We start from the raw sequence: 26173 nt of genomic DNA on the forward strand, positions 1-26173 counted from the left end.
TGGTGTGGGTGTTCTTTATTTAGTCCATTTTTATATCAGGTATAATTTATCAAAAAGAAAGAAGAGAGCTTGTTTTTGTTTTTTTTTTCATTTTATTTAAATTGTGTGTGCTCTTTGGTAATACCTATCATAAAAAGCTACTTGGGAGCATAAAGTCAAGAATAAGTGGAGATCTCTTTTCTACTCACAGAAAAAAGTAAAGAAAAACAGAACTTTCTTGACTGAAATATCCAGTGCCTCATGCAGAGAAGGATCTTCCCTTCCATCTTGAAATACATAATATAGTCTGACCTACAAGTAGAAACCCACCCTGGATACATTGGACCTAACTGTTGCCTTGTGTCAAACCTTCATTTCTGAGCAATGTCAGAGAAGATAGCAAAAAGCTGCCTTCAGGTTCACCTTAGTGAAGCCAATATCCTAGCCTGACATAAGCTGGATTCAGGGCATGGAATGGAAATCTAACTAGTGGCACAAATGGATGATTTCTTGCTGTTGATGGATATAGGGCAGACATTCATTCTAATTCTCCTGGACCTCTCTGCAGCTTTCAAGGTGGATAAAAAGCAATACTTTTTTGAAAATTTTTGATTTTGTTGTTTCAGTTTTTTCTTTTAAAAATAAACCGGTTTAAAACAAAATCTGAGTTTAACATGAAGTATGTTAAGGCCTAAACGACTTATTATAATATCATAAAACATTTAAATAAAAATAAATACGCTGAATTCATGAGCTTCGATCAAAATTGATCGAAAGGCTGCTGTTCTGTATAAAGAAAGAAGCAGAGGAAAGACATCTGAATTTTGAGGTCAAGCTTTATGGCACAAAAGGTCAGCCTATGTAATTTACAGTAACTCCTCACTTAAAGTCGTCCTGCCCAACGTTGGGTTCCATTGTTAGTTGCTGATCAGTTAGGGAACATGCTCGTTTAAAGTTGTGCTATGCTCCCTTATAACGTTGTTTGGCAGCCGTCTGCTTTGTCCACTGCTTGCAGAAAGAGCAGCCCTTTGCAGCTAGCTGGTGGGGGCTTGGAACCAGGGTGGACCAGCAGCCCCCCATTAGCTCCCCACTCCTCTAAGTTCCCTGTGTGGCAGCTGCCCAGCAGGCTATCAATTGCTGGCAGTTCAGCTGGCCCTCCCCCCACCCCGCCATGTGCTGCTCCTGCCCTCTGCCTTGGAGCTGCTCCCGGGAGCCTCCTGCTTGCAATGTACTTAGAGTGGGGTCAGTGTACTTAAAGGGGTAATGCGCCACACACACAGTCTGCCATGCTGTCTCCCCTCCCTCCATTCATGCTGCCTTGTAAAGTATGAGGCTACATTAACAACAATGTGTTAACCCTTGAGGGCTCAGCTGAGTTCTAGTTCATCATTTAGCAGTAAGGCATTCCATGGGAAATATCCCACCTTCTGACTTCACTGCCTCAACCAAGTTTCACAATCGTCATTGCTGTGTACAGTATTAAATTGTTTGTTTAAAACTTATGTTGTATGTGTATATATAAGTCTTTTGTCTGGTGAAAAAAACTTCCCTGGAACCTAACCTCTACCCACCCCCCCATTTACGTTAATTCTTATGGGGAAATTGGATTCACTTAACATCATTTCACTTAAAGTCACATTTTTCAGGAACATTACAACGTGAAGCGAGGAGTTACTGTAGTATACTGTCTCATTTACAAGAAGTTTAGATGAGTAGGAACTTAAACACCAGTCTCCTAGGCATATTTGAGTATTTTCCCAGGCTGATCTTAAATCAGTTTAATTTACTGACAACAGTTAATCCCTCTGTTTAATAAATCATTTAGTTGTGAATGTGAAACATATTTTGACAAGAGAATTTTATGTATCCAAAACATTTAAATATTGTTTTATTTAATAAATTCATAAACTGTTCTGTATTTAATTAAATTCCAGGTACCATCCTAATGGAGCTTGACACAAATCATGAGCAAAAAGTTAAATATTTAGTAAATAAGCAATAAATCATTCACCATTTTCTAATATCCTGAAAATGTACAGTTAATAAGCATCTAAAAATATTAAAGTGTATAATTGCTTAAATAAATATTTATAGTGTACTCTCCTTGATAGCGAAGTACCAAATGCAAAAAGGAGATGGATTTATTTTCTATTACATTTCATAGACATAAAAAAGCCCTTGAAACAAAAACTTGAAACAAATCAAGAATTTTCTCAAAATAAGAGTGAGGGAGGATGTAATTGTTAAAAACTAAATCCATTACAAACCAAAAATTTTGAAAATGGGATTGCCAGTGTGGAAGAACGTGCCAACTAAGTCTTTCCTTAAAAGTCTGTGGTTTCTAGTTAATAAGCTCTATGAAGAGATTAGTTCCCAAACTAATATTTTGTTACAGAGCAACATTGGGCTACACAGGAATCACAAGCAAATATAAATATATCAATCTTGATGTGATTTTTGTGGTGGGCTTGATATATGTTAAATGTAAAAGTTACATGCTTTAATCTCCAGTGTAAAAAAAATAGTATAAGCTTAGTAAAATCTGCAGGTGGAAAACACAAATGTCTACACTTGCATTTCCAAAATGCTCCTTACTGTTACAATAACTTCAAAATGAAACCTATTATAAACACTCCTTTTAAAAGTGCCTATGGACTTCAGAGGATTCTGTTCTTAGAAGTTCTTAGAATATATATTTGTATAATTTTCTAAATGTAAAACCCTTCCTGTTATGATGTAAAAAACTTTTGATACTAGACTTCCCTTTTTACAGATGTTGAGTTAGCATATTCCCTTCTGTTAGCTCATACTACAAATACACTTTCACCAGCCAGAAGTATTACTGATCTGTTTCACAGTTGATGGCTTACGTACATATCAGGACTTCTTGAGCTTCATCACAGGGCTGCACTGTGACATTCCCCAGGGCACACTCAAGGGGCACAGCAGTCTAAACTCTCCACTCTGGGATGCCTTTTACACTGCTTTGCTGTTGAACAGTAAACCCCTCCAGGCTCTGCTCACTCACAGCCACCAGCATGTAAAGTCACTCCCAGCTGAGTACGTGAATGCTATGCCTAGCCATCCATGAATTACATATAGGATGACACCTCCATATCCCCAACCCCAGCCTTGCTCCTCAGAAATGTGCATCTTGTACTGTTCAGTACCCTCCTGGACAGTTTAAGCTCATAGACAGTCTGTCATTCCAACATGATTATGTGTACCAGCCTTTGTTCTCTCAAAGAGAGGTTTCCCAAACACTTCAATCAAACACACTGATTTAGATAAAGCAATAAAACAAGTTTATCAACTAGAGAAAGATAGAGTGATTGCAAGTGATTGCAAGTGGTAAGGCATAAAGGTCAGAATTGGTTACAAAAGAAATAAAAGGATAAGCGTGGAAGCCAATTCTTAATCTTTACTAAGATAATAGGTTTAAATGCAAAAGGTTTGTCTCAGCATGAGCTGAAGTACATTTCACAGGCTGCCCCCTTTCCAGCCTGAGACCACTCCTCCTTTTGTTCAGTACTTTGAGTCGTCATCATCATCATGAGCCGAGAGATGGAAGAAGGGTAGCTACGGACATTTTTTCCCCCTGTCATGGGGTCACTCACCGTACTGGCGTCTCCTGCTGGGTATTGCGGGAATTAGCTCTGTCCCAGCAGGCATGCTCTTGGTTGGTGGTGGTGGCTCTCCCGTCCTCGCCTCCACCTGCAGACCCGTTATGGCTCCTTTTTCTCAGCATCTGCCTCATGGCACAGCCCTCCAGCCATGTCACCATCCAGTTTCCCCCCTTTCTGGGAGACTCCTTCAAGAATCCAGCCACTCCTTGCAGCAGCTTGGCAGTCCACAGCCGGGCTGCTCCTTCAGCAGCTAGTGGAGAGTGTGTGTGTGGGGGGAATGGGCCCGATCACTACTCTGGGCCTCGGCCCAGGGCCCCTGCAAACAGCAGCTTCCTGCTGCCTCTTCCTTCCAGCTCACTGGGCCACTTCCCCGCAGCCTCAGTTCCTTTTGCTCCTGCCTCTGGCTTCAACTCCTTTGACCTCTTCCCAGGGCCTTGAGCCTGTAAGTCCTGGCAGCCTGTCAGGAGCCCTCTAGGAAGCTGGTCTGCCCTAATTGGCACTTTCCCCTGCAGCCACTCCTTTGGCTGCCTGCTGCTTAGCCTCCCTAGGCTGGTTTTAACCATCTCAGGGCTGGTCCTATTGGGTTCAAGGAAGTGGGTGGACACCCTGTCACATCCCCCCCTTCTTATCCTCCAACCTTTTTTGCTGGAAAAATTCTTGATGGGCTCCAAACTGTCCTTCAGATGAATTGTAAATTTCATGTTTACTGTTACCCTGCTGGTGAATGTCCGATTGAGTGATAGCCCACTTGACTTTGTTGATACCTGTCTGGGATTGCCAGTGTGTCTGTGTCTCTGAAAACTGGCTTGTGGGTATTACCCAGAACTACAACATGTTTCAGTAACAGTCATACAGCAAAATATTGTAATTTTACGTGCAGCGATGTTACACACACTTCAACCGGATAATAATATTCAGCAGATTATGAATTTTCAAATGTCTCCTAAAGCATAATTTGTACAAAATATAACCATATAAAAGTAGTGAACATGTGGTACGGGGTGTCATTTGGGGTACAAGGTGTCTCACACACATACACAGAGGACCAATTTAGAATTTTCTGTGTTGATCTTATGTGGTTGGTCTTATCTGCAAAATAGTCTGAGAGCAACCAAGGCTTGGATTATGCTGTCCAGGTTATTTAGTTGGTTTGCTATTGAGAATAGCTCTGCAGGCTATGGTTTTGTGGCTGCAGTGAGAGAGGAAGAGAAGGTTCACTTTACTTCCCTTACTGTAGTGGTATATTCGTGGTGCTAGTGGTACTGTTTGGCAAGTGGATGTATGGTGAGATTTAATACTGACACTCTAGTGTTCTGCCTGTGCACTTCAGCTAATGTCAAACATCAGTGAACCTTTCAGTCCATACACCAGAGATGATGACTTGGGACCGAAGTGTCTGCATTACCTCCTTACAATTTGTTGACATTTTGGCCTTGTGGTTGTGTAGTTTAGCTTTTAGGGTCCCTTTACCCAGGATTTTGTACTGTTTAATGAGGACCTTTCTCCTATTCTGTTGCTTTTTGGGAACATAAATAGCTGAGGGATAAGGTCTCGTGTATGATGGAGCGATTTAGCTTTTGGCATTGCCTTCTACTGTTCTTTGTAGATTGCTGCCCAGATTCCCTCCCACTGCTTTAAGGACAGTTCGTCCAAATAAAAATTGACTTCTTACCAGTTTTCCCACTGTAGGTACCTGTCCTTTAATTAGATATTAGTAAATATGCTTGTTTGTTCTTTTACAAGGTGGATTGATTTTAAATCAAAGTGATTTAAATCAACAGTTCTAATCATAATTTAAATCAACAAGCAGGAAACCTTGATTTAAATAATTGATTTTAATCTTGTTTTGTATTTGTACTTTTTAGTTATTTTCCAAAGAAAAGTTAATTCTCATTTGTTGGTAACCATAAAAATATGGTTATTTGCAAACAAATATAGCCTTTACATTAAATTTGGTACTTTTGTGCCAACTAGGAGGATATGCTGTCTATTTATGCAACTATATCTTACATGTATACATTAATTATGATCTTATACATTTATTTCAGCAACTATATAGCTTAATTTACATTTATTCAGATTCTTAATATTTGCTTGTTAGAAAATGGTGAATGATGCATTTCTCATTTACTAGTTAATTTTTTACTTATGATTTGTGTCAAACTGTTTGGATAGAAATTCAAGTTAAATTAAAAATACACACAAAGGGCACTTAGTTTTATGTAATAAAAATGATCTTAAATGTTCTGGGTAGATAAAAAGGTTTATCAAAAATGGTTTGCATTTAACAGTGATTTATTAAGTAAAGGAAGCATTATCTGTAGCTAATGAATTGAGCTGATTGTTTCTGGTCACCATTTCCTTCAAGATTTTAGAACTAGCAGATCTCACCCTCTCACGCCTAGTTTTTATTTATAATATGGAAGAGGAAAGTAAGATTTCCTGTTTTTTCAGCTCCCAATTGGTTTCTTAACTTTGAATGATAAACTAGTCATTAAATTGAATTAGCTGAATAAACTGAAATGAAAAAAATATTCTTTCTGCACCTGCAGAAGATGCTACTGCTATCAAAAGCTGGATTAGCACTCAGCAAACTCTGGTACCAGGCGCTTAGCCAGTGACTTCCACCAATTCAGTAGTTTGACTTTCTTTAAAACTTCAGCAGCAAACATGTACTGCTTAATACTATTTTTTTATTTAATTTAAACTATTTAATGTATTCTAATGAATAGGATTTAACATAAGTTGTCAGTTTCAACTTCAATTTTAAATAGATTTATTTAAAGTAAACTCCTGTATTTAATTTAAAAGTAAAAAAAAATCTGATTTAAATTAAATCCAGTTTTTCTTTTCAAAAAAAATCATTGATTTTTATCCACCTTGTTGTTTTTTTTCTGTTAACTAGAATTTAAAGATACATTTTTGAAGTGCTTTCTGCATGTGGGAAGAGATAGAATGTTTCCAAACTCAGGTACAGAGGGGGGAATACCCGTCTGTTTGCACAGATGGGAAACCACAGGGGGAAGAAAAAAAAGCATCAATTATATTATCTTTTGAATCAAGCCCGAGCATTCTTGGTAAATTCAGAAATGATGTTATGTGTAATAGAAACAGCAACCTCTTCAGGGAATAAGTAAACAAAATAAGGGGATTAAGAGAAAAATTGTTACAATAGCATTTGTTTACAATGACAAAAGCCTAATTCTGCCATTCTTAAATTGAATAGCACTTTGTTGTGGAATTGGTCCCATTAATTTCAGTAAGATTGTTTGTGCTAGAAATTACAAGTATAACCAAGATTTTTTTCTCTAACTTTCCATAAATGTTCTTGTATTTTATATGTGGTGCCCCCTCCAGATACTCATCCCCAGTTCCATCTGCCTTTAATGAAGGATTCACTAGGAAAAAAACACTACATTTTGCAGTGATTATTTCCCAAGTACATTTCAGATATATGGATGATTGATTTTTAACTGTGCTGAATAGCAGCATAGAGGAAATTTTGAAAAGCTCTATACTAAATATTTAGTAACTATCCTCCTTCAGTCTTCATTCACTGTATGTGTGATGCCAAATTCTGAACTTTGAGCTGTGTTTAGAAGCAAGATAGAAACTGCAGAGACACAATGTTGGGGCTGAATTAAAATAATAAAAATTTCCGGTAATATTAATTCTGCTGATTTGTATAGAAGGTATAGAATTCAGCTCACTCATTATTGTGCTGACACAGGTAAGTATCAATGACAAATTTTTGTTGCTAGGGTAATCAGATATAACAGAATACACGTAGTGAGCAGTTCTGTTGGAACAAGGTGCCATTTTTATGTAAGCATTTCTCAGAGTAGAACTGTATTTCTGAGTGTGCTGGGAGTTGGGTTCAACTAACATAACAGGTTGTGGTCCTTTTCAAGTCCCAGTACACACTAGAGTCAGAGCAGTTCACGGAGCACTTTGCTTCTGCTCAGAGGAGCAACAAATAGTGCTCCACAGCACATCTCCTGGTTTGTCAAGAGAATACTGACCTGCACTAGTAAGAGCTCTGTTGCAGAGGGGGACTCCTCTGCTATTCTCCCTATTCACCCTTGTTTAGTTTCATAGTTTTATGCCTCCATCAAGGCAGGATTTAGCCTATAAGTTGGCTTCCTCTTCATATGCATTAAGTGAGGTAATAAAATAAGAAAAGTATACATATTACAGGTAATACAGGTGGCATTGGACATCACTGACAGCCAGTTAACAGACAAGATATGGTAAATTCACATGTATTCACTGAGCCAAATTTACATTGCTGTTCATTTGTTTTAAAACTACAGTGCATTAGGTTTGGGATTTCCAAATGGACTAGAGCGGGCGTTCTCAAACTGGGGGTCGGTATCCCTGAGGGGGTCGTGAGGTTATTACATGGGGGGTCACGAGCTGTCAATCTCCACCTCAAACCCCCCTTGCCTCCAGCATTTATAATGGTGTTAAATATATTTAAAAGTATGTTTAATTTATTAGGGGGGGTCCCCACTCAGAGGCTTGCTGTGTGAAAGGGGTCACCAGTAAAAAAGTTTGAGACCCACTGGACTAGAGGGTACTGGTAAATACATTCTGCCATGTGTTCTAAACTCATCAGCCTTTCCCCTTAAGGACATGTAGGAAGTGAAAGAGGGGGGGAAATGAGATGATAAAATCTAGACATACAGTAATTTAGCAGTCTAGACAAACATGAAGCTTTGCTACCTTATGGAGCCTTGTAAATTGTTGAGCAGAAGTTGCTCAAACAATTAATTCTCATAGACAGCCATTTCAACTTTCCAAGAAAATTACAGCAGTATGTGCTATGTGTGATGATGATGAGGCCTGATAAATCTGCAATAGAAATCTTTCTGCTTAACTTATTTTTGGGGGTTGTGTTCAAGGAGGGAGTAGAAAACAGGAGAACATAGTATAACACTTCACTGTAGGCAAAATGGATCCAAATATGGTGTTTTCATTCCAGAGGGCAAATTTCAAATACGCTACAGCTCCCACACTGTTGTATGCACTATTGCAGATTGGTAGCCTTTTTTTTCTTCCATTTTAATCATAGCCAAAATTAAAGCTCTTATTTTAAAAATGAGAACCGTGGGTAAGCAGATGCCAGTCATTTAGTCTTTAGACAAAGAGTGGGAGGTGCCATAATTCCTACGTATCTGTTAATAGAAGACTGTTTTCTTTGGGAATATGACTTTCAATTTACGCCATCTCTACTTCACTGTTCAAACAACTTGAATACTCATTTCACTCTGAAGTATAAATTTTTAATATGGGTTTTGACCTTAGCCCTATAGTTTTGAAATGATTAATTGTATTATTTGTTGTTGAAGTATAAATACCTAAATTTACTTTGAAGTGTAGATTTTGAGTTTTTTAAAAAGAAAAATGTCATCTTGAAAAGCATTTTGTGAATCATATAAATTGGGATAGTCTTGAAATGTAATCTATCAGGTCCCTGTGTGAAGCATTTAATGTCTGAATTTGAGGATCTCTCTAGAACAGTAGTTTTCAACCTTTTTTCATTTACAGACCCCTAAAAGAATTTGAATGGTGGTGTGGACCCTTTTGGAAATCTTAGACCTAGTCTGCAGACCCCCAGGGTCCACAGACTGTAGGTTGAAAACCACTACTCTAGAATAACAAACATTTTGATTCTGCATTAGCAGTTTATATTGGGACATCATGATATGTAAAACAGAGTTAATTTAAGATACTGAATACAAAATTTGCAAATTTCAGTCTCTGAAATTCTGATCTCTGCTCTGATAACAATGCTTAAGTAAACAAAATGAACCAGTTTCTAGAAATCAGCGTCTGATTGTATCCTAGTCTTTTAATGAGACAGCCGAAGTGGTTAAATTGAGTAAAGGTTTTTCGACAGGACATACTGAATGAGAGATTAATTGTTAAAGCTTCCTCGGTAACTCTTCCCCATTGTGCACATGTATTACAATAGGGTCTGTTTGTCATCTCACAGTATATATGCAGTAATGCAAAATGGTAATATGTGCTTCCACAGTTATAGAATGGACCACAAAGAAGCTACCCATTTTTCTGTTTTTCTAAATAGCAGTTCTGTTCTCCAGTGTGGTATGTCATCAAATAATGAACAAATGTTGTTCTAATGCATACTTGTAAAGGCAGCAAAGAATCCTGTGGCACCTTATAGACTAACAGATGTTTTGCAGCATGAGCTTTCATGGGTGAATGCCCACTTCTTCGGATGCAAGTAGTGGAAATTTCCAGGGGCAGGTATATATAAGCAAGCAAGAAGCAAGCTAGAGATAACGAGGTTAGATCAATCAGGGAGGATGAGGCCCTGTTCTAGCAGTAGGTGTGAAAACCAAGGGAGGAGAAACTGGTTCTGTAATTGGCAAGCCATTCACAGTCTTTGTTTTTAATCCTGAGCTGATGGTGTCAAATTTGCAGATGAACTGGAGCTCAGCAGTTTCTCTTTGAAGTCTGGTCCTAAAGTTTTTTTGTTGCAGGATGGCCACCTTAAGATCTGCTATTGTGTGGCCAGGGAGGTTGAAGTGTTCTCCTACAGGTTTTTGTATATTGCCATTCCTAATGTCTGATTTGTGTCCATTTATCCTTTTCCTTAGAGACTGTCCAGTTTGGCCGATGTACGTAGCAGAGGGGCATTGCTGGCATATGATGGCATATATTACATTGGTGGACGTGCAGGTGAATGAACCAGTGATGGTGTGGCTGATCTGGTTAGGTCCTGTGATGGTGTTGCTGGTGTAGATATGTGGGCAGAGTTGGCATCGAGGTTTGTTGCATGGATTGGTTCCTGAGCTAGAGTTACTATGGTGCGGTGTGCAGTTGCTGGTGAGAATATGCTTCAGGTTGGCAGGTTGTCTGTGAGTGAGGACTGGCCTGCCACCCAAGGCCTGTGAAAGTGTGGGATCATTGTCCAGGATGGGTTGTAGATCCCTGATGATGCGTTGGAGGGGTTTTAGCTGGGGACTGTATGTGATGGCCAGTGGAGTCCTGTTGGTTTCTTTCTTGGGTTTGTCTTGCAGTAGGAGGCTTCTGGGTACACGTCTGGCTCTGCTGATCTGTTTCCTTATTTCCTCGTGTGGGTACTGTAGTCTTGAGAATGCTTGGTGGAGATTTTCTAGGTGTTGTTCTCTGTCTGCGGGGTTAGAGCAGATACGGTTGTACCTCAGTGCTTGGCTGTAGACAATGGATCTTGTGGTGTGTCCGGGATGGAAGCTGGAGGCATGAAGGTAGGCATAGCGGTCGGTAGGTTTTCGGTATAGGGTGGTGTTAATGTGACCATCACTTATTTGCACCGTGGTGTCTAGGAAGTGGACCTTCTGTGTAGATTGGTCCAGGCTGAGGTTGATGGAGGGGTGGAAGCTGTTGAAATCGTGGTGGAATTTTTCCAGAGTCTCCTTCCCATGGGTCCAGATGATGAAGATGTCATCAATGTAGCGTAGGTAGAGAAGGGGCGTGAGTGGACGGGAGCTGAAGAAGCATTGTTCCAGGTCGGCCATAAAAATATTGGCATATTGTGGGGCCATGCGGGTGCCCATAGCGGTGCCACTGATCTGGAGATATATATTGTCATTAAATTTGAAATAGTTGTGTGTGAGGATAAAGGCACAGAGCTCAGCAACCAGTTGTGCTGTGGCATCATCAGGGATACTGTTCCTGACAGCTTGTATTCCATCGGTGTGTGGGATGTTTGTGTAGAGAGCCTCTACATCCATGGTGGCTAGGATGGTGTTTTCTGGAAGGTCACCAATGCATTGTAGTTTCCTCAGGAAATCAATGGTGTCACGGAGATAGCTGGGAGTGCTGGTGGCATAGGGTCTGAGTAGAGAGTCTACATATCCAGACAGTCCTTCAGTGAGAGTTCCAATGCCCGAGATGATGGGGCGTCCAGGATTTACGGGTTTGTGGATCTTGGGTAGTAGATAGAATAACCCTGGTCGGGGCTCTAAGGGTATTTTGATTTGTTCCGGTGTAGTGTAGGGAGTGTCCTGAGTAGATGGTGCAGTTTCTTAGTGTATTCCTCAGTGGGATCTGAGGGAAGTAGCCTGTAAAATTTGGTATTGGAGAGTTGTCTGGCGGCCTCCTTTTGGTAGTCAGACCTGTTCATGATGACAACAGCACCTCCTTTATCAGCCTCTTTGATTATAATGTCAGGATGGTTTCTGAGGCTGTGGATGGCATTGCGTTCTGCACGACTTAGGTTGTGAGGCAAGCGATGTTGTTTTTCCACAATTTCTGTCTGTGCACGTCGGCGGAAGCATTCAATGTATAGGTCCAGACTGTCATTTCGACCCTCAGGAGGAGTCCACGTGGAGTTCTTCTTCTTGTGCTGTTGGTGGGAGGGTAACTGTGTATCAGTGTGGTGTTCAGTGTTGTCCTGGAAGTATTCTTTGAGTCGGAGACGGCGAAAGTAGGCTTCCAGATCGCCGCAGAACTGTATCATGTTGGTGGGGGTGGAAGGGCAGAAAGAGTGTCCCCGAGATAGGACAGACTGTTCTTCTGGGCTGAGTGTGTGGTTGGCCATCCTGCAGCAAAAAAACTTTAGGACCAGACTTCAAAGAGAAACTGCTGAGCTCCAGTTCATCTGCAAATTTGACACCATCAGCTCAGGATTAAACAAAGACTGTGAATGGCTTGCCAATTACAGAACCAGTTTCTCCTCCCTTGGTTTTCACACCTACTGCTAGAACAGGGCCTCATCCTCCCTGATTGATCTAACCTCGTTATCTCTAGCTTGCTTCTTGCTTGCTTATATATACCTGCCCCTGGAAATTTCCACTACTTGCATCCGAAGAAGTGGGTATTCACCCACGAAAGCTCATGCTGCAAAACGTCTGTTAGTCTATAAGGTGCCACAGGATTCTTTGCTGCTTCTACAGAACCAGACTAACACGGCTACCCCTCTGATACTTGTAAAGGGGCAAAGTTAAGCTGACTGGACTTGACTGAATTTTCTTATCTTATTCAATTTCAAACTTAATACTATATTGGCAAGTATTTTTGCATGCTGTTTCCTTTAAAATATATATAAAAGAGAAGTTAAATATATGAAAATATTTAAGTGAATTTACAAACAGTTTTTAAAAAGCGAGAAGTCTTGTAGAGACAGAAAAGTAAAACAAAAACCTTATTTCAACCTTTACTTATAGCATTGCTACTATAACAAAATCATTCTAGTGAGCATTGGATAGTGTCTGAGATCAAGGGTGTTGCTGCTTACATCTACCCCAACTAATAAGGAAGGCAAGATGGATCTCAGGCTGTATTTTGCTCTCCTGTCAGCTGTCTCATCTTCCTTCTGGGTAAGGGCTCATTCCATGAGGGCACAAAAGATATTAGTGACTTCACTTCAAGAAGTTCCTCTGCTTCCATCCACACGTTTGTGAGACATTATTCTCTGGTACAAGGGTTCTCAAACTTCATTGCACCATGACCCACTTCTGACAACAAAAATTACTACACAACCCCTGGAGGGGGGGCCAAAGCCTGAGCTTCCCCTAGCCCTGACGCCCTGAGGTGCAGGGGGCAAAGCTGAAGCCCAAGAGCTTCAGCCCCAGGCAAGGGGCCTGTAACCTGAGCCCAGCCACCCAGAGCTAAAGCCCTCAGGCTTCAGCTTTGGCCCAGGGCAGCAGGGCTCAGGCTTCAGCCCCAGTAAATCTAATGCCAGCCCTGGTAACCCCATTAAAAAGGGGTCCTGACCCAGTTTGAGAACTGCTGCTCTAGTATAGGGCTCCTCCACTGATGCATCCTTTGGGATAGCGATCCTTCAAAGGGCTTTACAGCCTGCATCCTCGCACCCTCCTACTACTGGAGTACTGCTTGTCAATCACCCATCATGGAATACGCATAGGGACCAGCATTCAAAGAAGAGGAGGAAGTTACTTACCTTAGTAATTGGAGATTCTTCAAGATGTGTGATCGCTATCTGTATTCCACTACCCGTCCTCCTTCCCCTCTGCTTTGGATCATTCTTTAGTTCATTGTAGAGAAGGAGCTGGAGAAGCAGTTGGTCCAGTCCGCCATTTATCTCCTCACTCAGAGGCACAAGGAGAGCGAAGTCACACATGAACCAATGGACACTGCTTTCAAAATCCTCTGTCACCAGGTGTTACCCGGGGTTCTTTCAACCCAAAGGTCTTGGTAACTTTACTCTGTGCGAGGAGGTGTCAGGAAATAAATCAGAGGAGACATGGCCATCCGACCGATAGATGGCTGGCACAAACAGGACAACACAAGAGTGCTTTCACTTAAAGCTAAACTTTACTTAGTCTCAAGCACTTACACACGTCCACAACAAGTTAGTAAAACACCCCCAACCCTTGATAATTACCAAAGCTGAGTGTGGCTTTCGAGTGATACAGTGGCAGCCCGTCTGCTGCTGGGGTACAGAAGATGCATCCAGAGGGAGAGGCCAGTCCCGAAACGAGTCCCACCTGTCTCAAGCTTTTCCCCTTATTTATACATTAGTAATTAAAAAGCCTTGTTAAGTAAGCAGTTTCAAGCAAGAGGTTCCTTCTGATTATTGATTAACCAGGTGTAGAACTTGCAGCCTTGAGACCTCAATAGACATTCCTGGGGCATATCCTACTCTTTGAAAACGCATATATCAGCAATTTTAACTCAATTCTTATCAGGAAGTACATGGGGTCAAGCTGCCCTTTCGGTGGCACCCTAAATCCCCCTCCCCTCCTGCCTTGGTCAAGCTGAGACTTGCTTTTAACAGCTTGCTGACTAGGCTGTCTATAACAATAAGCCATAGTGGTTTCAGGCACTTTACTGGTTTGCCAAAGTCTCCCCATACACAGGCACATGGTGCACACGTATACACATGCTGGGATACAGGTGGGGACCACACATCTCAAAGAGCCTCCAGTTACAAAGATAAGTAACTTCCTCTTTTCTTGCCATATCTTCTTGTGAATGGACATAAGACTGTAATTCTTTGCACCTTATAAATCTGATTTTAGTGAGGTCTCATATATCTATCCTCCGGAAGGTCAAATATCTTTTCTTCTGCTTCCTCCTAGCTTTACAGATTGGGGTAACTGAGGCACATTGAAGATCAGTGGTGTGCCCAAAGTTGCAGAGAATATTTTCAGCAGAGCTGGGAGCAAAGTCCTGATTATTTTTTCACGATTGAATCATGTCTTTTTGACCAAATCTGCCGAAGGCTTCTTCTCACTTGTGAATGTTGATTATTTTAAAAGAGTGATAGTCCCATCTTTAAATTACTCCTTGTTTTTGCCCTGAATTCCAGTATATATATCCCTGTAGTCTATTTCAGACATACAGTAATGAAAATTAATATACTATCTTATTTTTACTTTTTTAGGAAACCCGGTTGGATGATCTCCATCATGTTGCAGTAGCTCTGGGGAAACCAGAAGTATTTGTACAGAAGGATTCTAACGTAAGATGTTATGAGTTTTGGTCTCTAAAATAACTTTCCTTTATTTCATTTTGTACGGCATTACACAATTTGAATAGAATACTAAGTATTTTGGTCATAAATGTCATTTTTCCCTATCCTATAGCACAAGCTTTATAATAAGCGTAATGGCTCTACCGATCAGGAATCATGGAGAACAGCTAGTCAGAATCCCTCCAAAGGGCTTAATCTGCCAATTTCACTTCATTTGGTTCATTTCTCCTGGAAACAGGATTCAGCTCTTGTGGCTTCTCTAGTCTGACTCACTTTTCCCACCTTCAGTGGATATCCTAGAAGTGCAACTCTTTGGAGCCTTGTACTTTAAAAATTCAGCCATAAAAGGGCAGACAACTCTTCCTGATCCACAGCTTGTGGTGTTTGTGGGTCTGGTCTCAAATCTCTCGCAGTCATCACAATGATAAAGTGCAGGGGTTGTATGGTCTTTTATGGTGCTCAATCCACCTCTTTGTTTCTATTTAGACCAACAAAATTAAAGGACTTGTATCTAGGAATAAAGATTGTAGGTCACAGTTATAAGATGGGGGCTTTTATCCATGAATGCAGTTACCCTGAAAGGGAGTTAGGGGTCATGGTAGGTAATCAGCTGAGTGTGAGTTGTCAGTGCAGTGCTGTAGCTAAGAAGGTGAATGTGATGCTTCAATACATAAGCAGAGGAATGTCTAGTAAGAATAGGGAGAGGTGGTGTTACCTCTGAGTATGGCATTAGTAAGGACATTACTGGAATGCTGTGTCCAGCTCTGATGTCCACATTTCAAAAAGGATGTCGCAAACTTGGAAAGGGTTCAGAAAAGTGCTACAAGAATGATTTCAGGTCTAGAAAATATGGTTTATGGTGAACAACTGAGGAAGCTCTCTCTGTTTCTCCAAGAGAAGGTTGAAGTGACTTGATCAGTCTACAAGTTTTTACATGGGAGAGAGACTTATGATAGTAGACAGACATCTTCTTAATCTATCAGAAAAAGGCATAACAAGATTGAGTGGTTGAAAGGTGAAGCTAGACAAATTCAGACTGGAAATAGGTGCAATTTTTTTAATAGGGTCAATAATTAACGATTGGAACAACTTACTTAGGACTACTTACCTAAGGATGTGGTGGGTTCTCCATCTGGAGTCTTTCAATCAAGACTGAATATCTTTCTCAAAGAGATGTTATAGCTCACGCAGAAGTTAAAGGCTGTTGTAGAAATTATTGGATGAGGTTGTTTGGTCTGTGTAATGCAGGTGATCACAATACATGATCATAATAGTCCTTCAGGTATATATCACATGGCATGTAGGCATGTGCCTCATGCATATGATATGGGATTCTTTTCAAAAGCAGTGTCGGTCGGGGCTACACATGACCCCCTGTGCCTCTTCATCCTCCCATGCAAGGGCAGGTGGAGCATCCGGAACCCTCTCTTCTTAATGTCCATGACATAAAGATGGAATCTAGTGAGTGTTCAACCCACTACTTATACAGAGCTTCAAACTCACCCTTTTCCTGACTGATTTGGTGAAAAGAATCTATAGTCCCCTTCTTATCCCCTTATTACATTAATTTCGACATTCCATTAAAAAAAAAAAAGTCCTCTCCCACCCCTGCACACACCCCTTTTGTTAAGCAGGGTGAGGTGTTTCATGCTAATATGGCAGACCCTAAGCCACTAGGGTTCAAACGCTGCTTGTCCTGTGATGTTCTCATCCACCTGCTGATGGACACGACCATTACCTCTTCTGCCCAGGGGCACACCCACCCACTTAGCATCCAGGCCCACCCATATCTGAGCAGGGGTGTAGTGCGGCCCGGAGCATCACTTGGGCACCTGAAATCCAAGACAGAGCTATGCGTCCATCCTTCAGAAAGCTACATGCTGGCAGCTCTGCCTGGCTATTTTCTGAGCTGCCCCATGTGCGTGCCCAGCTTGGCAAGTGAAACCCTTTGTCTGGGGGCACCAGGGCTAGGAATAGGGAGTGGCATCAGGGGAGAAGCTGAGCTAGCACAGTCTGTCATTGCCCGTCCACCTGAAAATCAGGACCCACCCAGATTTCCACTCCTAGCTACACTATTGCTTCTGCCTGGGGGAGAACCACATCTCAGACAGGTGTGAAGCGTGTCAGTCATTTTCATCCAGGATGCGCAAGCCCAGGGATGTGCAGCTCAAGTTGCATCTTCTTGAGCAATCCGTGTGTGTCAGTTCAGATCCTGAGGAAATGATAGCTGCCAAAAGTGGAACCAAATACTTTGGATCAGAAAGTGCTCCCTGGAATAGGCACCAGAGCCTGGGATCGGGCAGTGAAGAGGACACTGGCATCCTCAGCACTGTCAACCTTGGTGCACTGGCAGCCTCACATAATAACTGGTGCCTACACTCTGATCATGGACAAGTGATGCCAAGAAACATTCCCACCTGGAGGATAAGCACAGCTCTGAACAACAAAAGGACCATTGCAGAAGGAGCACATCAAATGTCACTCCTCCAAGGACAAAGCCTCCAAATCCTCCACCAAGGCAGGAATGGCATGCCGGGGGGAGCTCTGGTACCATTCTTGGTATCCATGAGCAAAATAATGACAGGTCCAAGATATACCCCTGCAGAGACCCATAGATCTAGTGCTCCTAAGCGGTGATCAGAATTAGATGTGATGCAGAGGCCACATCACCACATGGCACTGTCATTCAAAGAGGGTGACTCATTGTCACCCTTGCCAGTTTATTCCTCCCCAGCTACAAGCAGGGTTGCCTCTCCCTCACCTTCAGAGAGCACCCCCAGTTACCTGAGGTAGAACCCCCTTGCCAAATGATCTGCTTCAGGTAAGACATGAGTAGCACTGAGCCGGCTAGCCAGCTGGCACTGGGCCAGTACCCCCATGACATGCTCTCTGAGCCTTGCAGGGGACCATTGTGGCATATGTCTCAGAGCACATCTCCCCATTTGTGCATCCAGAAAGAGAAGATTTCACTCTACAACATCATTGGCCAGATCTCCAATACCAGAGTCTGATGTCAGCCACAAGGAGATGGAGATAGTGGAAGGCCAGCACCAACCCCTTGTGATGGATTCCGCCCCCCAGGATGCCACCTGGAACTGGGGTGCCACTGAGCCACCTGACCCACCGGCCTGGGCTCCTCTCTCACTACTACTATGACAAGCTGCAAAACTCTCCAGCCTGCACTTTCACCAGCATTCACACAGGTATGAACATACCCAGCTGCAGTTACACGCATGCCCTCTAACCACCAGCCTCCCAGCCTAAGACCCTGGAGCAGTACCGTCCCACCCTGGTCAAATCTAGCCAGCGTGAGGAGAGATTTTCCCCAAGCACTCCACTCAAAGCTCACTGGTTTAGGTTAAACCAAAAACAAGTTTAATAACTACAAAAGATATATTTTAAGTGAGTATAAGTGATAGCAAATAGATCAAAGCAGATTACCTGGATAAGGAACTGGTTAAAGGGGAGACTACAATGGGTTGTACTGAAAGGTGAATTGTCAGGCTGGAGGGAGGTTACTAGTGGAGTTCCTCAGGGATCGGTTTTGGGACCAATCTTATTTAATCTTTTTATTACTGACCTTGGCACAAAAAGTGGGAATGCGCTAATAAAGTTTGCGGATGACAGAAAGCTGGGAGGTATTGCCAATACAGAAAAAGATCGGGATATCATACAGGAAGATCTGGATAACCTTGTAAACTGGAGTAATAGTTGAATAGGATGAAATTTAATAGTGAAAAGGGCAAGGTCATGCATTTAGGGATTAATAACAAGAACTATTGTTATAAGCTGGGGAGGCATCAGTTGGAAGTAACAGAGGAGGAGAAGGACCTCGGAGTATTGGTTGATCACAGGATGACTATGAGCCGCCAATGTGATATGGCTGTGAAAAAAGCTAATGCGGTCTTGGGATGCATCAGGTGAGGTATTTCCAGTAGCGATAAGGAGGTATTAGTACCATTATATAAGGCACTGGTGAGACCTCATCTGGAATACTGTGTGCAGTTCTGGTCTCCCATGTTTAAGAAGGATGAATTCAAACTGGAACAGGTTCAGAGAAGGGCTACTAGGATGATCCGAGGAATGGAAAACCTGTCATATGAAAGGAGACTGAAAGAGCTTGGCTTGTTTAGCCTAACCAAAAGAAGGCTGAGGGGAGATATGATTGCTCTCTATAAATATATCTGAGGGATAAATACCAGGGAGGAAGAGGAATTATTTAAACTCAGTACCAATGTGGACACAAGAACAAATGGATATAAATTGGCCATCAGGAAGTGTAGACTTGAAATTAGACGAAGGTTTCTAACCATCAGAGGAGTGAAGTTCTGGAACAGCCTTCCAAGGGGAGTAGTGGGGGCAAAAGACATATCTGGCTTCAAGACTAAGCTTGATAAGTTTATGGAGGGGATGGTATAATGGGATAGCCTAATTTTGGCAATTAATTCGTCTTTGACTACTAGCTGTAAATATGCCCAATGACTTGTGATGGGATGTTAGATGGGGTAGGATCTGAGTTACTACAGAGAATTATTTCCTGGGTGTCTGGCTGGTGAGTCGTGCCCACATGTTCAGGGTTTAACTGATCACCATATTTGGGGCCGGGAAGGAATTTTCCTCCAGGGCAGATTGGCAGAAGCCCTCCTCTGCAGCATGGGGCACAGGTCACTTGCTGGAAGGTTCTCTGCACCTTGAAGTCTTTACACCATGATTTGAGGACTTCAGTGGCTCAGACACAGGTTTGTTACAGGAGTGGGTGGGTGAGATTCTGTGGCCTGCATTGTGCAGGAGGTCAGACTAGATCAGGGGTCGGCAAGCTTTCAGAAGTGGTGTGCCGAGTCTTCATTTATTCACTCTGATTTAAGGTTTTGCGTGCCAGTAATACATTTTAACGTTTTTAGAAGGTCTCTTTCTATAAGTCTATAATATATAACTAAACTATTGTTGTATGTAAAGTAAATAAGGTTTTTAAAATGTTTAAGAAGCTTCATTTAAAATTAAATTAAAATGCAGAGCTCCCCGGACCAGTGGCCAGGACCCAGGCAGTGTGAGTGCCACTGAAAATCAGCTTGTGTGCCGCCTTCGGCATACGTGCCATAGGTTGCCTACCCCTGGACTAGATGATCATAATGGTCCCTTCTGACCTTAAAGTCTATGATTCTGTGATGCCTAGCAAATAAACAAAAAACACACACTAAGCTTAATATACTAAATAGATGGTATATGAATTAGCAGATTCTCACCCTAACTGATGGTACAGATGAAATTCTTAAGGCACAAGCTACACTAGCTTTGCAGCTTGGAATCCCCAGGTGTTTCATACACAAGCTAGAAATGTCTTTAACCTGAGTCCAGCACTTTCCCCCAGTTCAGTCTTTCTTCCTCAGTTGTTTCCAGGAGTCGTCTTACGTGTGAGTGAAGAACCCCAGATGACATCCCTTCCGGCCTTGTGTAGCTTTTGCTTATGGTAGGGGAACCCTTTGTTTCAAAACTTGGTTCCCAGAGCAGTTTGTGGAAAAATACTGACATCCCAAGATGGAGTCCAGAATCATGTGGCCTGGTCACATGTCCTTGTAGACTCATAGCAGCCATTACTTACAGGCTGTCTGGAGTGCTCTCAGGAAGGCTTACCAGATAGGAGATAAGCTTCTCCTAAGGCCCATTGTTTTCCCTAACGGCTCATTGCTCTGCATAGGTTCTTCCCAACCAGCTAACTAGACTGAAAGCATCTTGTCTAGTGGGCATTACCCAGGTGTACCTGTCCTTTGAGAGGATGGAACTCTTTGATTAAAGAACCATCAAGTCACTTCACTCCTTAAAAGACTCAAAGGCCGTGTTAAGGTCCTTTGGGATTTGCACCCTGGTTCCTTACCAGAAACTTTGAGTGTCAGCCCCGGCAGGCACCTCAGACTCTCATGGCTACAAGTTGAGTGTCTGCCTCAGAAAAGATCCAGGTATTCCAGGAGATGCCCATTGACCTTCTCCATCACACACCTGACACAGTCACAAAGCCAACAGGCTTGACAGGAGTGTTGAGAGTCACACTGGAGTTGATCCTTGTCTGCCTTGTCCCTTTCCATGGGGCTTGATCGACCATTAGACAAATGGGTGTAAGACATAATTGCCCTCAGCTACCCTATTCATTTCCACACATTTCCCTACTTATCCCCCTTCCCCATCCCTCTTCCAGCATCATTCTCATAAGATCCTGTTGCAGACAGAAGTGCCCTCATTGCTTCATCTAGGAGCCATAGGAGAGCTTCTGCTCTCCATAGTTCCTTATCCCAAAGAACGAGTGTCTTCATCCTTTGCTAGACCTGAGGAGACTCAACTAATATGCTGCCTCAGATTCAGGATGGTAATGCCTCCATCATTCCACCTCTGCAGGTTGAGAATTGGTTCATGGCTCTCGACTTGCAAAAGGCATACTTCCACGTAGCTGTCCATCTAGCCCACAGGTAGTACCTAAGGGGAAGCCCAATCATTAGCAAAACAAGGTACTGCCATTCAACCTGTCCACTATGCTGATAGTCATTACAAAATGCCTGGTTGTGGTTGCAGCACACTTGGGAAGTCAGGGCAGTCACATCTACCCTTACCTGGATGACTGACTGATCAGAGACAGGTCCCAGCAAGAGACAGCAAGGATCCCACTGTCCCTCCTAGTGAAATACAAAAATAAACATAATCTTTTATCCTATTGCAAATGATAGACTTCATAAGAGCTACAGTAGACTCCAGATCATATAGAGTGTACCTGCATGAGAACCACTTCCTGTTGTTGCAATCACTGCTACCTGAGATAAGATCCAATCTGTCTACAATAATAGGGATGTTCCTTGTGGCATTCAGTCGTATGTATGTGCCCCTGGAGCTCTGGGACAGGTCTATTTACTCCCCAGCAAGACACCAAATGGATAGGAATGTTGGGGTGCCAACTCATGCCCCACAGGGATGGTCTCCGCATCACCACCATATGTGTGTGTGTTTTGTTTTTTTCAATGGAAGCATGAGCAGATGCAGGGTGCACACATTGCCATGACAGATACTGCTGTTTAGAAGAATCTGATCTCTAATGTATGGGACATATACGCACCAACAGTGGGATCCACACTAACGACAAAATTTCAAAGAACCACAATTATTGTAGGATAAATAGCCCTTCTTTATAGGCCTTAATACCTATGAATCTGATTCCCTGGCACTTTTTCCCTTTTCCCTTTTATTCTTTTATTTCATTTTATTCACTATAATGTTAGTCTCTAGGACTATATTATCTGCATCCCCACTACTGTACATCTTAACGTATTTAAGGTTAATTTTTTTATTGCATCAGTATCAATCAACATTTTAAAATTATTCTTTTTAGTATGTACAACAGTTTAAACTGATTGGGGCGGAGGGGAGGGAGAGGAGTGAAATTTGTCCATGCTTCCATCTAACTCTAAAATGTATTTTCCTTAGGTTCTTTCTAAAGACCTGACCCAGCCACAATTCCAGGTATTGACTTTTAATGATTTAGTTGCTGCCGGTGTTCCTATAGCACCTGAAGACCCTGCATACTGGGATAACTTTTGTTCCAAGCAGGAATGCCCAGCACGCCAGAGTACTCATTCAAGATAACTGTGTTTCCAAGAAAAGAAGCTGAAATCTTTCAAAGACCACTCATTGTTCCTTTGCAAAGCTTAATTTGAGTGTGTATACATTTCTCCTTTTAGACCAATATTCGGTTTTCCAGCCTCACAAAGCTGCCACCTTTTACCCTCTTTCCCCTATGCTGAGATCATTTCAGGCTAAAGAAACTGTGAAATAAAAGATGTAAATTGATCCTGCACCTTCTTTTCATTGTATAATTTGCATCTACCTCTGTGATTCTCTTATCTCCATGATTACCCCCTGCCAATAGCAGTGAACAGAGCTACATTAATGCGGCTCTTGATGAGCAACAAGTGTTTAATATTTAAAGAAAATATGTTTTTCATGCTTAATTTCTGCTGATGTTTAAATGGTATTATTGCCTTTTTCTCATGAAATCATAATTTTATTCTAAAGTGGCTGGGCAAAGCCAAAGTAAAACAGTTGGTTAATGATGATGGCACTATTACTTCATAGCAAAAGTTCTATGTGAAATTACCAAACTTATTTGTCACCACTGTAAGTGCTGTTAATGGATCTACAGCTGTGTAAAACCAGTTTGAGAGTGTTCTAAGTCCTGGGCTTTTGGTGAGGTATGTCCTCACACAGTCAGCCTCCTCCTCACAATTGTCTGTACTGATTCTCTCCGCTAATAGTGTGCAGGTTTTCTGCCTCTCCTTTAGATATCTGAGTCCTCTGAAGTGGTAGTTCTGCTTTTCTGGACCCACATTTGCATTTCTGTTCTCTTTATTTCTGGGGACCCCTATTTTGTAAATATATAAGCACTGTCTGCCCTTCTCCAGGGAGGGCCGCAGAGTGGAGCTGGGGAATGTAGAGTATTGCATTGTCATGTAGACTTCAGAGAGACTTGGGAGAGAGCAATAGGTGCTAAAAGACAATTTTAGACTCTTTGTCTTGTCCTTTTCAGACATTAATTTTGCCCATTGTGTATCCTCCTTTTTAATCTAGGAAGTGTGGATACTTGAGATCATTTGAAAGGTGCAGGGAATGGATACTGACCAGAATCATTACCTCTGAATAAAAGGCTCAATTCTCTTCCCAGTGTAGTCAAACAAAATTCATGTTGACTTCAGTGAGAGTAGGATTGTGCCCAAATTGGCTGTTGCACTGCATTCTGATTGGGTGAAAGCCTGCTTGTATTATAACCATTAAACTTGCACCTCTGATGTTAAATAGGATTTGAGGCAGGAAGGAAATGGGTTTTATGGCCTTACAGAAGCCCCCATGCTGCTGATACAGATAATCACTTTCTCACACTCAAATAATGCCTATTAAAATTATCCTTTTGCCTGCTTTTACAGCACACTTTTAAAACTGAGCCATTAATTAATAAATAATTACATAATTCTCTCTCAATCATTACAGCTTTACCCTGTAGGTAGGAGTGAATCTTAAAATTAAGAATTTGTAGTACTAAAAGTATGACGACTATTGGATCTTGGGTTAGGATTCCCCCGGGGGTCAAGGTAATTCTGTTTAAAGTCAAGGGAAATTTCTTAATGGAGAAAACCAGCATTATGTCCATTGTCGACTGCTGATTGTCAAATTTTATTTTATTTGCTAAAATAATAGCCGTCATAAGAATTTGCTGATGGATGTTTTTCTCCAGACTACAATAGATGTTTAAAAATAATCTTGTTTATTAGTTATTGGTCTTAATTGTCCCTGCTGCTGGTGTTTCAGACCAAACTGAGAATCCAGTGCTTTTTAGCAGACCGCACTGCAAACACTAAGCCCCATTGGCAAGTGCATAATAAATTTTATCATCTGCAGTGAAATAATTCTCAGTGTTGTATGTGATCACATTTAGGCATGGGAATCCTGATAAATATGGCAAATAACCCCTCTTTTGGCTGGCTAATGACTAATAAGGTTATATCTGTAACAAGAAAGTTTAGAAACTTAAGGGTTGGTTCTCCCCCAAACTCTCCCACCTCCAAAAAAAAGTATTGATCCTGAAAGACCAGGGAGAATCACTAGGAAGGCTGCAAATCCTCACAATATACAGATTTCCTTTACATTTGGATTTCTGTTGCTGTGAGTAAAAAACCAAGATGAATCTAACTTTTGCAAATTTTATCAAGCAATAATGGTAAGAGATAATGTTGGCTTGTGGAAACTAAAATGAGTCCTATGTATCTACAATTTCAGATCTTGGCAGTATTGATAGAATTATTTTACATTCACATGCACAGAAAAGGAGCAGTCATAAGGGTATAAGAGTTTCACATGTCTATACACTAAGATCTTCTGATACCCTGGGAATGTGAACAGTTATTCTCACAATCATAAGAATTGTTTTCTGAGCATATACTACTGCTGTAAATAATTTATTTAGAAAATAAACTGAATCTTCTCTTTAAGCAGTTATGCATGTGGAGCACACATGAAAATCAACATTATGGTTATGTATAGAAGAGATAGTGTAATTGAATATCCAAGGTGAAATCATTAATATTACTGTAAATGATCTATCTATTTAATGCTTTAGGGCCAGATTTTTAACTTTGTTCTTTACAGAAATAGCCTGGTACAAATTGTGATAAATGTGTTTAACTTTGGCATATGTCTGTGGTTTTAAAGTTTATTGCGTCTTATGTAAAGATTATAGTTTAGTGACAGAAATACTTTGAGGACACTTTGCATCTATGTGAAAAGAGAGTTATGTTGCTATTTGACATGAGTATATGGCTGTAGGAAGTAGGTCATATGACTCAATCAGGCTTACACTATCGTGCAAGATTTATCTTATTACTATATTACAGAAGCACATGGGCTGAATGAACACGTTAGCTAAAGCTGACCTTGGTGTTCAGTTTTTCCAAAAAAAAAGGTGTAAAGCACTGGTATGTTCACAGCTAACCACATTAACTAACAAATCAACATACATAAGATGTTGCTAGAAAGACCTGGATATGAAAACAAATATAAGCTAGAAATGAGGCTAAAGATATGCACATGAGCATCATCTCTCTTGGAAAAAACTACCTGTTGGATAACACTTCCCAGCTTTAGTGACCATGCACAACTGTTTTACTCTGATGGTGTTTGTTCACCTTGTTTTTTAGTTTGTAACATCCTTAAGGCAGTAATCATGTTTTTGGCATACGTCATGCACATTCTATACAAATTTTTAATATCCAAATATTGTAAATATTCTACATTGTTATTTACTCTTACATTAGTGAGCTGTTCTAAGGTTTCTTTTTATTGAAATAAAAACTTCTAAAATTGAATTATTGTTCTAGCATTCTGTATCTGTTCTTCTGTTTTTTAAATAATAAAGGTGGTTTGTTCACAGCCAAACACCAAGTAGGGTTTGACTTGTGTTGTTATTAGATAGGAGGTCTCCAAGGCTTGAACACCAAGAACCTGAGGCAAGTAACATTAGTGAGTCAATAGGTATAATGCTTTGCTCTTAATCAGTATTGAATCTATGCTAGAGCACAGGACAGTATGATGC

At 41.3% G+C, this 26173-nt stretch overlaps 1 protein-coding gene across 7 annotated transcripts in view; it reads left to right on the forward strand.

The window, feature by feature from the left end:
* Window positions 1–25599, forward strand: part of AASDHPPT (aminoadipate-semialdehyde dehydrogenase-phosphopantetheinyl transferase) — a 62117-nt gene extending 36518 nt beyond the window's left edge. For 4 of the 7 annotated variants that reach the window (XM_039541491.1, XM_039541500.1, XM_039541498.1 and 1 more), the window contains exons 5-6: window positions 14965–15042; window positions 22519–25599. In XM_039541491.1, the coding sequence (XP_039397425.1) occupies window positions 14965–15042; window positions 22519–22677 (237 nt within the window). In that variant the 3' untranslated portion in view covers window positions 22678–25599. Of the gene's footprint in view, window positions 1–190; window positions 624–14964; window positions 15043–18008; window positions 18258–22518 lie in introns of those variants that run through there. The other 3 variants (XM_039541503.1, XM_039541526.1, XR_005599364.1) reach the window with 2 other exon arrangements.
* The last annotated feature ends 574 nt before the right edge of the window (window positions 25600–26173 follow it).

This window comes from Mauremys reevesii, linkage group 1 (assembly GCF_016161935.1).
Source record: "Mauremys reevesii isolate NIE-2019 linkage group 1, ASM1616193v1, whole genome shotgun sequence".
NCBI classification, from domain to species: domain Eukaryota; kingdom Metazoa; phylum Chordata; order Testudines; family Geoemydidae; genus Mauremys; species Mauremys reevesii.